The sequence below is a fragment of the Dipodomys ordii genome, unplaced genomic scaffold, assembly GCF_000151885.1.
Source record: "Dipodomys ordii isolate 6190 unplaced genomic scaffold, Dord_2.0 Scaffold55, whole genome shotgun sequence".
Lineage (NCBI taxonomy): Eukaryota > Metazoa > Chordata > Mammalia > Rodentia > Heteromyidae > Dipodomys > Dipodomys ordii.
In genome coordinates this window covers 6,122,956-6,136,926 of record NW_012267271.1, presented here as the reverse complement: position 1 = coordinate 6,136,926, position 13,971 = coordinate 6,122,956, and the positions used below count along the sequence as shown (strand labels likewise).

General features: G+C 60.3%; 1 protein-coding gene across 1 annotated transcript in view; it reads right to left on the bottom strand.

The window, feature by feature from the left end:
- Positions 1-13,971, bottom strand: part of Hmcn2 (hemicentin 2) — a 131,659-nt gene that overhangs the window by 1,203 nt on the left and 116,485 nt on the right. Inside the window, exons 69-84 of the mRNA XM_013021284.1 lie at positions 13,391-13,525; positions 12,437-12,627; positions 11,862-11,943; positions 11,524-11,592; positions 9,051-9,200; positions 7,711-7,848; positions 7,498-7,619; positions 7,009-7,246; positions 5,581-5,643; positions 5,355-5,477; positions 4,877-5,011; positions 3,916-4,044; positions 2,547-2,867; positions 1,940-2,059; positions 876-1,002; positions 6-135 (exon numbers count right to left, since the gene is read on the bottom strand). Of these exons, the coding sequence (XP_012876738.1) occupies positions 6-135; positions 876-1,002; positions 1,940-2,059; positions 2,547-2,867; positions 3,916-4,044; positions 4,877-5,011; positions 5,355-5,477; positions 5,581-5,643; positions 7,009-7,246; positions 7,498-7,619; positions 7,711-7,848; positions 9,051-9,200; positions 11,524-11,592; positions 11,862-11,943; positions 12,437-12,627; positions 13,391-13,525 (2,273 nt within the window). The remainder of the gene's footprint in view (positions 1-5; positions 136-875; positions 1,003-1,939; positions 2,060-2,546; positions 2,868-3,915; positions 4,045-4,876; positions 5,012-5,354; positions 5,478-5,580; positions 5,644-7,008; positions 7,247-7,497; positions 7,620-7,710; positions 7,849-9,050; positions 9,201-11,523; positions 11,593-11,861; positions 11,944-12,436; positions 12,628-13,390; positions 13,526-13,971) is intronic.

Genomic DNA, 13,971 nt, shown 5'->3' with positions numbered 1-13,971 from the left:
CCGGCCTCGGAGAAGGCGGCCAGGCGGGCCACGTCGTGCCGCGCGCGCACGCCCAGCGGCAGCGGCAGCAGCCGGTACTGCAGCGTGGACGCGCCCTGGGCGCTGCAGTCCTGCGAGCAGCGGCGGAAGCAGGTCCTGCACGCATGGACGGACGGACAGACGGACGAGACACAGACAGAAGGAGCCCCGGGGCCGGGGGCGGGGGGAGCAGTGCCACCCCATCAGACCTCGCCTGCGCCCTGCAGCCCCGCGCCCCCTCCTTTCCCACCGAGCGCCGCCAGCCCCGCAGAGCCCCGCACTGTCCCTACCCCCACCGTGCGCTCTATCCCCAAAGCAAGCCGCTCAGAGCCCCCTCCCCCAGGTCCTCCTGGGGAAACTGAGTCATCCACTATGTCTGCAGTGCGGGGGTGGAGTTCTAAGACTCGAGTTCAGCCTTGCCCAGCCCTCCCTCCCTCCCACCCTCTCTCCCTCCCCCTCTTCTCCAGATTGTAAAATTCAGTTAAGCCCCCAGGCCCGCTGGGAAAGACTTCCAGTGGCCACAGAACCTCTGCCAGGCCTGGGGTTCAGGGACATCTCTGGTTGGGGTGTGTGTGCATGCACATGTGTGTGCAAGCTCGTTTGTTCCCCTCTGAGCCCCAGTTCTCTATGCACAGCTACCTGCACCCCCCCCTCCACCAGGGAAGGCGGCGTCAGGGGCGCTGGACCCTGGCGTGGCACAAGGCTGCCCCCCAACCCCCAGGCCCAGGGGTGGTGACCCATGGCCTCCTGGAGCCCTGGGAGGCCTTGGGGTGGGGGAGGGGGTCCCGCTGGCCCACACAGCCCCTGGCAGACAATGTGCCACCCCTGGCTCCCGTCCTGTCCGGCTCGGCCCTTACCCGGGGCTGGGGCCCTGCCGGTAGGTGGCGGGGCACGGCGTGTCCACACACTGGAAGCTGCCCCGGGTGTTGAAGCACATCTGGCCGGGCCCGCACTCCACACGCTCCTCCTCGCACTCGTTGATGTCTGGCGAGGGTGTGGCAGGAGATGGGGGGATGGACCACCGGGGAGCCAGGGGGGGAAGGCAGGGGTGAAGCAGCAGGGGCTAGAGGACCCGCTGGGCAGCCCCTCCCATCCCCCTGGGGCCTGGCAGGAGTTGGGAGAAGAGTAGAGAGTGGGGGCCATCCACTGACCCCATGGCAGAGGGAGGGGGAGACAGGAAGGGCACCCAGCCGATGGGGCCCGCTGCGTCTGTGCCTACAGCTCCAGCCTGTACCCCGTGTGCATCGGGAAAAGCAGACCCGACATGGGGGTTGGAGGACATTAAGCCTGCCATCATGGGCTGGGAAGGTGGCTCAGTGGTAGAGTGCTTGCCTCACATGCATGAGGCCCTGGGTTCGATTCCTCAGCACCACAGAAGCAGAAAAAGCCGGAAGTGGCTCTGTGGCTCAAGTGGTAGAGCGCTAGCCTTGAGCTGAAGAGCTGAGGGACAGCGCCCAGGACCAGAGTTCAGGCCACACGACCATCACCACCACCACCACCAAAAAAGATTGCCACCAGCCGCACACCTGGCTCACACCTGTAAGCCTAGCTATTCAGGAGGCTGAGGTCTGAGGAGAGTGGTTTGAAGTCCCAGCTGGGGCAGGAAAGTTCATGAGATTCTTTTATCTCCAGTTAACCAGCAAAAAGCCAGAAGTGGAACTGTGGCCCAAGTGGTAGAGTGCCAGCCTTGAGCATAAAAAAGATCAGGGACGCCCATCTTCTCAGGCCTCACTTCAGCCATCTGCAGGGGTGCAGTGTGACTGTGTGAACCCCTAGAAAGTTGAGGCTCAGAGAGATAGAGGAAGTTTCCTAGAGACCCACAGCAGAGCTAGACTGGCCCTGGAGGGAAGCTTTGAGTCTGCCCGCGTGGCCTGTGGGCCACACCTAGCTGGGGTCTGGGGGGTTGCTGGGCACCGCTCACCCTGGCAGGTCTTCCCGCTGGGGAGGAGGCGGTAGCCGGAGGGACAGAGGCACCGGTAGCTGCCCTCGGTGTTGCGGCAGGCGTGCTGGCACAGGCTCCGCACTCGGCACTCATCGAGGTCTGGCCGGGGCAGGGAGGGGGGCAGAGACACGCTGAGTCACACACACGCCTGCCCACGGGCTCTGGGGCAGGCCAGAAAGTCCCTGCGGGGAGCCGCCTGCTCGCCAGCCTGCCGCACTCAGCCCCTGCGCCACAAGTCCCCGAGCTTGGGGAGATGGGAGGCCTCACCTTGTATGACCTGGGGCTCCAGGCAGCCCCCCTCTCCCCCGACAGCCCCTGGAGCCAGGCAGGCTGCCTCTGCTTTGTCCCCTGTCACCCTGTGCAGCTTTAAGCTCCAGGAGCTCTCCTGACCCTAAGTCTGTGTTCCTGCCAGTCCCTCTTCACTCCAGCATCACTATCTGGAACATTCTGGCCCTCCCTGTTTTACTCCGAGTACCTGCACAGCCAAGGCCGAGCACCTCCATGGAGGAAGCAGGCACCCCACGCTGGCCTGTGAGCCCCGAGCCCCAGGCTCAGGGGCGAGCGAAGGTGGGGTGATCCGCCTTACCTGTGCAGACGCCGTTCTGCCTGATGAAGCCAGGGGGACACCAGGCCCGGCCTGGGCTGCTCAGGGCTCCCTCACCTGGCCGGAGGGAGAGCCAGGCATGGTAGGCGCCGCCTGGGGCTGGGGCTCGAGGCCGCAGCCAGGGCACCAAGGGCCCCCGATGGCTGACGGTGGTCACGTTCTGCTCGCTCTGCTCCAGCGGGACGCAGGCCTTGCCGTTCCACAGCAGAGCCTGGCCCGGCGGGCACAGACAGCGGTACCCGCCCTGGAGGTTGTAGCACTGGTGGGCACAGGGCCTGGGCAGCTGCAAACACTCGTTGATATCTGCGGAGGGGAAGGGGCAGGGGGCAGCGGGGGCTCAGAGTTGTTTTTTGTTGTTTTGTTTTGTTTTTGGTAGCAGTCCTGGGGCTTGAACTCAGGACCTGGACACTGTCCCTGAACTTTTTTGCTGAAGGTTAGTACTCAACCATTTGAGCCACAGCTCCATTTCTGACTTTTCAGTGGTGAATTGAAGCGTCTCATGGGCTTTTGTGCCCAGGCTTTGAACTGTGATCCTTAGATCTCAGCCTCCTGAATAGCTGGGATTATAGGGGTGAGCCACTGGAACCCAGCTTCAGGGTTCTCTCTCTCTCTGTGATAGGTGAAGGGGTCAGTACTGGGGCTTGAACTCAGGCCCTCAAACTCTTACTTGGCTTTTTCTGCTCCAGGTTGGGGCCTGGACTCTGGGCCTGGGCGCTGTCCCTCAGCTCTTCAGCTCAAGGCTAGCGCTCTACCACTTGAGCCACAGTGCCACTTCCGGCTTTTTTCCTTTTGCTTATGTGGTGCTGAGGAATGAGCCCAGGGCCTCAGGCATGCAAGGCAAGCACTCTACCACTGAGCCACCTTCCCAGCCCCAGATTTTTTTTTCTGGGCTGGTTTTGAACCATGTTCCTCAGCGCTCTACCTCTGGAGTCACCAGTGCCTGACTAGCTCAGAGTTCCTGCAGCCCGGCCATGCCAGCCTTTCCAGCCCATGCCTCCCGGGAAGCCAGCGCCTCACACAACACAGGGCTCCAGGCTGGCCTGCGGGGGGCGGGCGCCTCTTCACCAGCCTTCCCTCAGACCCCAGCTCCCCACTCTGAGACCCACTTTCCCTGCTGGGTGCCCAGCCCTGGGCCCCAGGCATCGATCAGGCCATTTCCACCCTCCCTCCTTGCTTCTCCAAGGCCCGCTCAGTGACCCCTCGGGGCTGGGCTGGGGTACAGCAGAGATGGGGTCCTGGTGAGCATAGCTGGTCTCTGCTGTCACTATGGTCACTTTCAGCACTCATGGTTGCCATGAATACCCCTGCCCCGAGCCAGGGCTGCTGAGCAGGGTCCTGGGCGGCCCCATACCTAGGCAGGGCAGGCCTGGGCCCTGGAGACGGTACCCCCGGGGGCAGCTGCAATGGTGGCTGCCTGCAGTGTTCTCACAGAGCTGGCTGGAGTGACACTCGTCCAACTGTTCCAAGCATTCATCCACATCTGGGGAGGTGGGTGTGGTCAGGGTGGGGCTTTTCCCAGGGCTCCTCCCCTTCGACATCAGAGGTGGGTGTGGTCAGGGTAGGGCTTTCCCCAGGGCCCTCCCCTTCTATATCAGAGGTGGGTGTGGTCAGGGTGGGGCTTTCCCCCAGGGCTCCTCCCCTTCTACATCAGAGGTGGGTGTGGTCAGAGTGGGGCTTTCCCCAGGGCTCCTCCCCTTCTACATCAGAGGTAGGTGTGGTCAGGGTGGGGCTTTCCCCAGGGCCCTCCCCTTCTATATCAGAGGTGGGTGTGGTCAGGGTGGGGCTTTCCCCAGGGCTCCTCCCCTTCTACATCAGAGGTGGGTGTGGTCAGAGTGGGGCTTTCCCCAGGGCTCCTCCCCTTCTACATCAGAGGTAGGTGTGGTCAGGGCGGGGCTTTCTATAAAGCCCCTCCACCTGGGGCATGTACCACCCCCTCCACACCTGGGCCTCATCCACTGTTCCTGCCTACTAGCTCTTGTCCACCCCCCAGCTTGAGAGGCATGGAGGAGGACTGGCTTCTGAGTTCAAGGCCACCGAGCTTCTCCTCCCTTGGCCTGTCCCCAAGGAGCCAGGAGGCCTTCATCCTGACACTACAGGATGCTAGGTCAGGAGGATCCTAAGGGTCATCCACCCAGCAGTGGCACCTAGGGTTCAGCCTCAGGTCAGCTGATCCACAGCGACAGCTGGGTGTCCCAAGGCTGGGCCCTGACCCAGGGCAGGGGGAGGGGAGGGGCAGCAGAGGTGGCTTCTGTTTGCTCACCCCCCTTTCATGAGCAGATGACCCAAGGCACAGAAAGGAAAGACCCTGTCACCTTCACAGCTGGCCCCGTCAGCCGCCACCCGGAAGCCAGCCCCACAGTCGGGGAGGCAGTGGTAGGAGCCGAGCAGGTTCACGCAGCGCTGGTCCTCCAGGCAGAGGTGGGCCTCCCACGCACACTCGTCCACATCTGGAGGCAGAGCAGGAGGACAGCTGCAGGAGCGCACAGCCCCGGCCCCTGCCCCTGCCTGGCTCACCCACACGGGGTTCATCCTGGGTGAGGAGCACAGGGCCCCCCCCCGTCCTCCTCCCCCCTCCCCTTCCTGCCTCCTGTCTGCCATTCTGCGTTCTATGCACAGCGCATCAAGAGACCAGAGGACCCCAGCCTGCAGCTTCCGATGTGAGCTCCAGATGATGCCTGGGCTCCCCGGCGGCCGTGGATGCCGTCAGGAGTGGAACGTTTGTCCCCTGGGTCTGGAAGCCCTGCTGGACACCCAGGCCATGTTGGAGCGCCGCCTCTCCTGGCCACTCACCCCTGCAGCTCCTGCCATCCCAGGCCAGGGCGAAGCCTTCCGGGCAGGAGCAGGAGAAGCGGCCAGGTGCATTGTGGCAGCTGTGGGAGCAGGGGCTGGGGACCCCCGAACACTCGTCCGTGTCTGGGCAGGGAGAGAGGCGGGGTCTGTGCTCACAGTCTGTGCATACCAGGCTGGAGATTTCCCTTGTTGGTGCCAGAATTGGGGTTGGAGGTGGGGTGCTCACCCGCACAAAACGCGCCCCGGGGGTCCAGCTCGAAGCCCTCTGGGCAGCCAGCATCATTCTCCTCTGCAAGGGAAAGAAAATGGTCCTGAGGGCACGAAGCTCCCTCCCCAGGCCACCTTGGCCTCCATGGGCTGTGCAGGTAGTGGCCCCAGGTAGGCGTGTTCAGGCCCTGTCCTGAGCCCAGCTGGGGTCAGGGGGACACTGCACCCAAGCCTGTCACAGGTGATGGCCGGAGGACATGCACACTTGTGTAAGTGTGTCCCCGGAGCCAGGCCCACTCCGAGAAACCCTAGCAAGAAGTAGAAAGCAAGAGGCGTGGCGGCTCACGCCTGTAATCCTGGCTACTCTGGAGGCTGAGATTTGAAGATCTCAGTTTGAAGCCAGCCTGAGCCAAAAAGTTTGTGAGACTTTTATCTCTAACTAGCAAAAGGCCAGAAGTAGAGCTATGGCTCAAATGGTGGAGCTTCAGCCTTGAGTAAAAAATACACAAAAATAAAATAAAAAAAGCCCCAGTACAAGCACCAAAAACAAAACAAAATAAAAGGTAGCTAATGGAATGTCACATGTGTAGAATTCTGTGTGTGTGGGGTGTGTGTGTGTGTGTGTGTGTGCACGTGTGTGTGCTGGTCGTGGGGCTTGAACTCTGGGCCTGGGCGCTGTCCCTCAGCTCTTCAGCTCAAGGTGAGTGCTCTACCACTTGAGCCACAGTGCCACTTCTGGTTTTCTGGTGGTTCACTGGAGATAAGAGTTTCACAGACTTTTCCTGCCTAGGCTGGCTTTGACCCGCAATCCTCAGATCTCAGTCTCCTGAGCTGCTAGGATGACAGGTGTGAGCCACTGGCTCCCGGAGTCTTTGTGGGGTTTAGTGGCAGTACCTGAACTGTCCCCCATCCTGGGAGGCTGGACACATCTCGTTCACATGCAGATAGAAACAGGCCCAGGGAGGGCCACGGCCCTGCCCCGAGGGCCCCACAGCTGGACAGCCAGGCACGTGGGATTTGAACCCGACCTCTCAGCTCTATTCTTTTCAATGTTAGAGCCTGTGGGAATCTCACGTAATGCTGATACCCGAGTAGCTTTCATAGACTGAGACCTCGGGTGGGTTCAGGTGGGCCTCCAGGAGCTCCGCGGGGGGGGGGGACCTCCTAAGTGGACCCATGGGAATGGAGTATGGGGTGTGGCTGGACTTGAACACCAGCCTGAGGGGTGGGGGCAGGGGGCTGGGCCATCCCTTTGAGGCCCCGGGGAATGGCTCTGAGGTTTGGCCCGGAGCCAGCTGAAGAGCTGCGTCCCTATGGAGTGGGGGGTGGGGAGGAGGGAGAGGCCAGCCCCTGAGTTGGGGTGGGGGTGCAAGTCAGCCAGCTGCGTCTGGGCCCCTGGGAGCTTTTAGCCAGAGCCTGGGGGGGGGGTGCAGACAGGGCGGCTCACCGGCTTGCAGGGCTGCGGTTAGCTGGAAGCGCAGGGCCTGGGCCTCGGGGTCGAAGGCCGAGCTGAGGCGGGAGGCCCACAGGTGCTGCACCAGCCGCGGCTGGGGCCCGCGGGCCTTGGCGTAGCGGATGCTGTGGTTGCAGCGCAGGGCCGCGCGCTGGCCGTCGTGGAGGAAGCGCTGCGTGGCGCCCACAAACAGCTGGCCAGGGCCCGTCTGCACGTAGCGCTCCTCAAAGTCCTGCAGCATGGGGAGCGTGGGGCCTGGAGTTGGGGACTCCAGGGGTGGAGTGAGAGGCCCCGGGGCAGGTCCCGGCTCTAATCTGCTGTCTCTGAACCCCAGTTGGGATTTATGACCATCTGCTAGTGGAACCCAAGTCCAAGGGGAGCCCTCCCTTCCCGCCATGACCGTGCACCCCCGTCTGTGGGGGGGTGGGGGGTGGGAGGGGGGTCAGGAGGGGAGGGCCCGGAGGGGGGGATGGGAAGGCCCACCTGCAGGACAAGCTCCGCCTCGGCCAGGCTCTCGGGAACAGCGCCCTGGACTGCCACATCCAGAAGCAGGAACCCCTGGGGATCCAGGCCCTGAGCCGCCTGGGTCAGCACCACCTGCTCCCCTGCAATCCAGGCCCCGCCTGCGGTCAGCTGGGGAGAGGCCCCGGGTTCAGGCCCCGGCCTCCGGGGGGGGGGGGGAGGACCCCCGCTCACCTGTAGCAAACTCCACATGGGAATCCTGCTGGAAGTGGCCACCTGTCAGGGAGTGGCCATTGAGGGCCGCTCCTCTCTCGCCAGCCAGCGCCCAGTAGACGGGGGAGATGGCGACCACCAGAGTCCGCAGCAGAGGTCCTGCGTACAGAGGCCAGGCTAGCAGAGGCCTAGGCGTCTGTGGCCTCCTACTACCTTCCAGGAAAGCTCAGCCTTGGGGCGGCCTGAAGTAGTTTATATATTTTTTTAGTGTTAATTTTTTTGTCGGTCGTGGGGCTTGAACTCTGGGCCTGGGCACTGTCCCTCAGCTCTTCAGCTCAAGGCGAGCGCTCTACCACTTGAGCCATAGCGCCACTTCCGGTTTTCTGAGTGGTTCTTTTGGAGATAAGAGTCTCATGGACTTTCCTGCCCAGGCTGGCTTTGAACCGTGATCCTCAGATCTCAGCCTGCTGAGTAGCTAGGATGACAGGCGTGAGCCACTGGTGCCTGGCTTTGAAGTAGTTTATTTAATCAGAACCTGGGAAATGGCAAAGTCCAACCTATATTCCAACTGTGACTGTTAATAGAATGAGTCTGCAAGAGGGAATGCATGTAATTTGTTGGCACTCAGCTAAGTTCAGCTAATACAGAAAAAGAGTGGCGGGGTTACTGTGGGTCTGGGACGCTACAGCCTGTCTGTAGAGACTGGCTGAACTGAGTTAACAATCAACCAAGTTGGGCTGGGAAGGTGGCTCAGTGGTAGAGCGCTTGCCTTGCATGCATGAGGCCCTGGGTTTGATTCCTCAGCACCACATAAGCAGAAAAACAAAGCCAGACAGAAGTGGTCCTGTGGCTCAAGTGGTAGAGCGCTAGCCTTGAGCTGAAGAGCTGAGGGACAGTGCTCAGGCCCAGAGTTCAGGCCCCACAACCGACAACAACAAGAAAAAGCAACCAAGCTTTCCTGACTTGCAGACAACTTCCAGAAGAGCCCGGGAGAGGAAAATTGTTCCAAACCACTGGCTTTGAAAAAAGCCAAAAAACTCTGGCTGGAAATGGAGGAGTTCCAGACCCTCCCGGAACCATCCGGGCCTTCAGCTCGTGTTTCTGAGCTCCTGCTGGCCCTCCATCCTGCTCACTTCAGTGTTCTCCTGGTCCGATTGTACATGCAGTGGCTTCTTGGGGGGAGAGGGGGAGTAGGGGCGGGACAGGAAGTCGCCCGCATAGCGGTGCAAGGCGGCTTGAATTGGTCCATTAGAGGCGGTTGGATCTTCTGGGGCATGGGCCTCGGGGAAGCCTGGGGGTACAGCCTTTGCCTCCCCCCGCCCCTGTCAGGCGGGTGTCCACCCACGGGGAACCCCACTGACCCACGTTTGCTGGGAGGTGGCTGACGCTGCTGTGGATGGTGGTGGCTCCAGAGCTCCCCTCCTGTTGGACGCTGGTGTTGAGAGTGGCCACGCCAAATTCCTGACCGTTGATCACCCCAGTCATGCTGCCCCGGCTCCCCTGGGGCGCCCCTGTGTGCAGAAGAGAACAATACTAGGACGCATCCTCTCCACACTGAAGCTCAGAGAGGCAAAGTATCATGCCCGAGGACGCACAGCCAGTGGGTGATGGAGTCAAATGTGGAGTCTGCCTCTGCCATCCCCTGCGCTGAAGCCCGGCTGCGTCAGGCCCCCAAGCTACGCGAAGGGGGCTCATCTATGACATGAAGGCGGGGTGGGATGGGGTTCAAGGCACACAGGAGACCCACCAGACGCTATCATGCCCAGAGCCGCGGTGGCAGGGCCTGGCACGGAGCCAGGAGCTGGACGCCATGACCTCAACATCTACATTCCTCCAGAGCCTGGCTCCAGCGCCCCGCAGCTGGCCTGGCCGGGGTGGGTTTTGTCCTGGTGTCGCCAGGCTGGCTAGGAGCAGATGCTTTTCAAGCACTAATCAAAGATCGGACGGAGGCCCAGGGGGCCTGCGCTTCCCCTCTGAGGGGCCATCTGTCTCCTCCAGGCCACTGGCATTCCAGGGGAAGAGAGACAGAAGACAGCCTGCGGCTCCGCTTGCCAGCTCTCAGGGGAAATTAGCAACAAATTGTCCATGGCCTGTCAGCGAGTAACACAAACCACGGCGCGGCCAGGATCCCAAACGGCCACACCAGGGCTTCTTAATGTCAGATTCTAGGAAGCGTGCCCATTTCCTGAGGTTGCATGAAGTCAGCTGCGCTTCTGGGATATTTCTCCTCCACATCCGGGGTCCGGGAGGGACACAGGACCATGACCCAAACCTGCTTTGCTTTCCTCCTCCTCCTCCTCTTCCTTCCTTCCGTTCCTCCTCCTCCTATCTCTCCCTCTTCCTCCCTCTCTTTTCTTCTCTTTCCTTCCTTCCTCCCTTTCCTTCTATCCTTCCTTCTCTTTCTTTTCATTTTCTTCTTTTTGTGCCAGTCCCAGGGCTTGCACTCAGGGCTTCATGCACTTGTTTCCCCTCGAGGTTGGTGCTGTACCATTTGAGCCACAGCTCTGCTTCCTCTAGGGGATGGGGAAGGACGTGGTGGCTGCAGGGGAGAAGGTGCACGCAGGACCCAGCCACCCTGGAAGGGGACACAACTGGGAGCTTAGGAGTGACAAGCCACTGTCTACTTAAGTGTTCCATCAGGGCTGGGAAGGTGGCTCAGTGGTAGAGCGCTTGCCTTGCATGCATGAGGCCCTGGGTTCGATTCCCCAGCACCACATAAGCAAAAAGCCGGAAGTGGCGCTGTGGCTCAAGTGGTAGAGCACTAGCCTTGAGCTGAAGAGCTGAGGGACAGCACCCAGGCCCAGAGTTCAGGCCCCAAGACCGGACCCAAAATAAATAAATTAATTAATTAAATTAAATAAATAGAAAACTGGTTAAGTGGAGATAAGAGTCTTGTGGATTTTCCTGCCCGGGCTGGCTTTGAACCGCGATCCTCAGATCTCAGCCTCCTGAGTAGCTAGGATGACAGGCGTGAGCCACCAGCGCCCAGCTGCCCGTGAGACTCTTATCTCCAATAAACCACTAGAAAACCGGAAGTGGCGCTGTGTCTCAAGCGGTACAGTGCTTGCCTTGAGCTGAAGAGCGCAGGGACAAGCCCAGAGTTCAAGCCCCACGACCAACAACAACAACAAAAAATACTGCTGTGTGCGTGTAAGGATGTTTTGCTTTGTGACAGGCTGCTTGCACCTCAGTGTTCTGGTACGATCACACCACTGGGTGTGGCATAGCGGTCCAAGCTCTTGTGCGTGCACGGGATGTTTCCATGACACGTCACCACAACCCCCTCCTCAGAACACATCCCCAGCACGCACGGACGCACGGCCATGACCGCACTGCACACAGGTGTCTACCGCGCTGTCCCACCATTGCTACCCCTGCCTGCCAGGAAGCAGTCTTTTTTTTTTTTGCGGGGTGGGGGGGGGATATCATATTCCACTGTTGGGGATGACTGAGATCTGCTACACCAAGCTTGGATTCCAGGACAAATTGGTTGTTCATGAAGATGAAGTGCCGCCTCCTCCAAAATCTGTATGTGTGTGTGTGTGTGTGTGTGTGTGTGTGTGTGTGTGTGCGTGTGTGCTGATCCTGCGGCACACTTGGGGCCTGGGCTCTGCCCCAGAGCTTTTTCACTCAAGGCTGGCACTCTACCACTTGAGTCGCAACTCCACTCCCAGTTTTATTTTTGCTGGTTAAATGAAGATAAGAGTCTCATGGACTTTCCAGCCGGGGCTGGCTTTGACACTGTGTGTATGTATGTGTGTGTGTGGGGGGGTAGATTGGTGATGTCTGTCAGGACAGATGTGGAGAAGGGTCTGGGTACAGGAGAGCCCATACCTCTCACGACCAGGAACGCCAGGGCTGTGGCAGAGCCTGGGAGGTTGTGAGCAACACACTCGTATGTGCCTCAGATCTCAGCCTTCTGAGTAGCGAGGATGCAGGCGGGAGCCACCTGGCTCAGAGAGTGTTTCTGAGGTTTGAGTCATCAGCACCTCTAGGCCTGGTGCTCTGGTTTCTGTGAGTTCGGGAACCCAACCCTGAGTCTCACCCTACATGTCCTAGACTTTACGATAGGTTTCAAATAAAAGATTTGTGACCAGCCAGAGCAGCCTGAGGGCCGCTGTCCCCATCCCGCTGTGGACAGGAGCCCAGGGAGGGGAGGGTGTTGGACTCACTCTGGAGCACAAGGGTCAGCACCTTCTTCACACTGCCCACCTCGTTCTCGGCCAGGCACTGGTACTGTCCCGCGTCCTCCAGCTGCAGGTGGCACGGGGGGGGGCAGGGAGGGGAGCGCTCAGGGAGGAGGAGGGGCAGCCCGGGGCAGCGGGGCGTGGAGGGACAACCAGACCAAGACCCATCTCACTGAGACAGAGTGCGGAGGGCCTCGGGGCATGACTCTGAACCTGGTGTCTCCTGTTAAGATGGGGGTGCTGCTGCCTGCCCACCCTGCCCTTGCTCATCATATCTTAGGGCGTTACTGACTCACACAGGTCACACTCCGGCCGTCTCAGGATTTCTCACTGCTAACCTATGAGCGCGTAAGCCCTACTGACTGCCCTGGCTAGGCTGGCACCACCTTTACCCTCCGCGGTCTACCAAGCACCTCCTGCCCCCTCATAAAACTCAGGGTGACCCCCTGCCCGTGATGCAACTCGCCTGCCCCCCCTCACCCCACACTCACGGGGCCCATGATTATGAGCAGAGGGCCATTCCCCACGACCCCGCCCAGTGCCAGGCCCACCCGCCTTGCCTCTGCTCTGCGGATGGTCAGTGAGCCGTTCTGGAGCCCGAAACGGAGCCGGCTGCTGGGCAGCGGAAGGCCATCTTTGGTCCACTGGATGTCGGGTGCCGGGTCTCCTCGGACCTCGCAGTCCAGCCGGATGCTGCCCCCTACAGGCTCCACCAGGTAGGAGAAGGCCTCGCCTTGCAGGACAGGAGCTTCTGCAAGGGGTGGCATGAAAGGTGCCGTCAGGAGAGAGGCTCCCTTGAGGTTCAACCTCCATAAATCCATTCCCAAAGGCCACCCAGGGTCCAGGGGCCTCCAGAGGCTCCTGCCAGAGCAGCATGGCTGCCTTATGGGTCACGAGCACAGGGAACTGAGCTGACGTAGTTGAAGCTGGTTGGTGATTGATTAGTGATGCCTGAGACGGGAGCAGGATGGAAGGTGATGCAGTGTGTGTGTGTGTGTGTGTGCGTGTGCGTGTGCGCGCATGCACGCATGCCTTGCGTACATGTATGTGCATATATGCACAGCATTAGTTCTCACAGATCTCACTAGCTGCAACAGCACCTGCAGGGTTCTTGGGAAGGCAGGGAATATATAGGTGTGTGTATGTGTGTGTGTGCACGTGAGCGTGCGTGTGGTGCATGACAATCTCATAGACTGTTGGATGCCCTGTGTTGGATCTCGCCCTTCCTGATGCTGAGGTGAAATCCAGGGAGAGCTATGACTGTCTCGGTGGTCTGGGTGGCTCTTTTGCTCCTTCAAACCCTACCCATCCCGAGGCTGAGCGGAAGTCTCACCCTGGGGGGCTGGTTTATGGAAGTGGGTGTGGACACTGGTCCTTGGGTTTTACAAAGTGTCCCAGGGGACAACTGGGGTGGACAGCCACTCCTCAGAGCACGGGGCTGCGGTTTCTTGGCACAGCAATACATTGGGCTACGCGGAGGCCTCGCGGGACAGGCCCCGCAGGCTCCCACCTACCTTTCACGTGGACGAAGCTGACTGTCTGCACACGGCCCACTCTGTTCTCAGCCCAGCACGTGTAGGCCCCGCTGTCCTCCCTGCTGATGGCCGCCCGCTTCAGGGTGCTGCCCCCGTCCTGCTCAGACACGCCCTCTGTGGTGGACAAAAGAGATTTCCCAGGGCTGAGTCCAGGACTAGGGTCTCTGGACCCTCACTGAGAACTCGGTACCCAGCAGTGCTTAAACAAGGTCCTGGACTCAGGCATGAGGGGTTGTCTCCATGGGTGGTGGGCTGACTGAGTCAACCCGTTCCCGGGAGTTACAGGCCATAGAAATGGAGTTAAGAATCTGCCTAGGCTGGTGGCTCAGGCCTGTCATCCTAGCTACTCAGGAGGCTGAGATCTGAGGATCATGGTTCAAAGCCAGCCTGGACAGGAAAATCCACAAGACTCTTATCTCCACTTAACCAGTTTTCTATTTATTTAATTTAATTAATTAATTTATTTATTTTGGGTCCGGTCTTGGGGCCTGAACTCTGGGCCTGGGTGCTGTCCCTCAGCTCTTCAGCTCAAGGCTAGTGCTCTACCACTTGAGCCACAG